Source organism: Salvelinus sp. IW2-2015, unplaced genomic scaffold, assembly GCF_002910315.2.
Source record: "Salvelinus sp. IW2-2015 unplaced genomic scaffold, ASM291031v2 Un_scaffold4509, whole genome shotgun sequence".
NCBI lineage: Eukaryota > Metazoa > Chordata > Actinopteri > Salmoniformes > Salmonidae > Salvelinus > Salvelinus sp. IW2-2015.
Window position 1 is genome coordinate 66,973 of NW_019945779.1, and position 2,154 is coordinate 69,126.

At 40.8% G+C, this 2,154-nt stretch overlaps 1 protein-coding gene across 1 annotated transcript in view; it reads left to right on the forward strand.

The window, feature by feature from the left end:
* Positions 1–1,689, forward strand: part of LOC112077388 (epidermal growth factor receptor kinase substrate 8-like protein 2) — a 13,285-nt gene extending 11,596 nt beyond the window's left edge. Inside the window, exons 4-5 of the mRNA XM_070441671.1 lie at positions 297–423; positions 1,607–1,689. Of these exons, the coding sequence (XP_070297772.1) occupies positions 297–423; positions 1,607–1,656 (177 nt within the window). The 3' untranslated portion in view covers positions 1,657–1,689. The remainder of the gene's footprint in view (positions 1–296; positions 424–1,606) is intronic.
* The last annotated feature ends 465 nt before the right edge of the window (positions 1,690–2,154 follow it).

Here is a 2,154-nt window from a genome sequence, read left to right on the forward strand (position 1 = left end):
TATTCTACTACCATTAGTAGGTATTCTACTACCATTAGTAGTTATTCTACTACTATTAGTAGTTATTCTACTACCATTAGTAGTTATTCTACTACCATTAGTAGTTATTCTACTACATTAGTAGTTATTCTACTACTATTAGTAGTTATTCTCTGCTGTGTGTATTGTTGGTCGATAAATCACTCATTAGGCTTTCCCCCTGCAGGACATTCACAACTAAACCATTTGATCATGCTAGCTTGGTGGTCAGCCATCACTCATTAGACTTTCTTTCTTTCTCTGTCCTTCTCTTTTAGCAAATCCTGAACTGTTCCCTGGATGACATTGAGGTGTTTGTGTCTCGGCTGCAGAAGGCTGCAGAGGCCTTCTCTCAGCTCAACCAGCGRAACAAGAGTAAGAAGAGTAAGAAGAAAGGACCAGCAGGTCTGTCTCCTCTTCTTCTTCTGGTCAACTGACAATATGACACATATTGTCCACTAACACTTTCTATGTTCTCTTGTGTTGTACATTTCTCTTTACCTCTTTCATTAACTGAACTGTGTGTATCTTCAATTGTGGTATTGTCCACTATATATGATGTAATCTATAGCTGTGGAGAGCTAACTTATCTTGTTGTTACCATGACCTGTATTCAAATCAAATCAAATCACATTTTATTAGTCACATACACATGGTTAGCAGATGTTAATGCGAGTGTAGCGAAATGCTTGTGCTTCTAGTTCCGACAATGCAGTAATATCTAACAAGTAATCTAACAATTCCCCAACAACTACCTCATACACACACATCTAAGTAAAGGAATGGAATCAGAATATATAAATATATATATATATATATGGATGAGTAATGACCGAGCGGCATAGGCAAGATGCAATAGATGGTATAAAATACAGTACAAATGAGATGAGTATTGTAAGATATATAAACATTATTAAAGTGGCATTATTAAAGTGACTAGTGTTACATTTATCAAAGTGAGTGACCAATGATTTTAGGTCATGTAGGCACTGTATTAGGGGGGGGGGGGGCTCCCTCTGCTGTTCCTGAAGTCCACGATTACCTTCTGATCCAAGACACTTGATCTGGGTGAAAAATGGGTAGCTGATGTTGAATATTCTAAACTGGTCAAATCTTGACTAAAATCAGTTGGAACGAGTCTACAATTCTCAGATGGTCTGTGTGGATGAATTAGCAATAATTCATTCAATATTGATCTTGATCTTGTCAGATTTCCTTTTTGACCTGGCTATACAGTTCTGATTTCGGGAATGCAACTGAGAAATCTGAACTGATGATTCTACGTGGACACAATCAAATCAAATCAAGTTTATTTCATATAGCCCTTCGTACATCAGCTAATATCTCGACGTGCTGTACAGAAACCCAGCCTAAAACCCCCAAACAGCAAGCAATGCAGGTGTAGAAGCACGGTGGCTAGGAAAAACTCCCTAGAAGTTTCAACACAGCTCGATAGGATGTTATGCTGACTCTGCCATCTGACCTCTCTCCCCTGCCCTGTTGAAAACCTGTATATTAACTCCCATAGCAGTCTGTGTGTGGTCATGGCATGTCTCTCTTCTCGCCTGTCTGTCTCCTTTTTGACAAGACGGCATGCTGACCCTGAGAGCGAAGCCCCCTCCGAGGCAGAGTTCATGATAGCCTACAGAAACTGAAAGCTCGCCTTCAACCTACTGGTGAGTGGACTTCCTCCTGCACTAACCTCCATTATGCCGATGTACACTACAGTAGAGTCATTTAGCAGACTCTCTGATCCAGAGCCACTACAGTAGGGAGTCATTTAGCAGACTCTCTGATCCAGAGCCATTACAGTAGTGAGTCATTTAGCAGACTCTCTGATCCAGAGCCACTACAGTAGGAGTCATTTAGTAGACTCTCGTATCCAGAGCCACTACAGTAGTAAGTCATTTAGCAGACTCTCTTATTCCAGAGCCACTACAGTAGTGAGTCATTTAGCAGACTCTCTGATCCAGAGTCACACAGTAGTGAGTCATTTAGCAGACTCTCTAATCCATAGCCACTACAGTGTGATCATTTAGCAGACTCTCTGATCCAGAGCACAATACAGTAGTGGAGTACATTAGCAGACTCTCTGATCCAGAGGCACTACATAGGAGTCATTTAGCAGACTCTCTG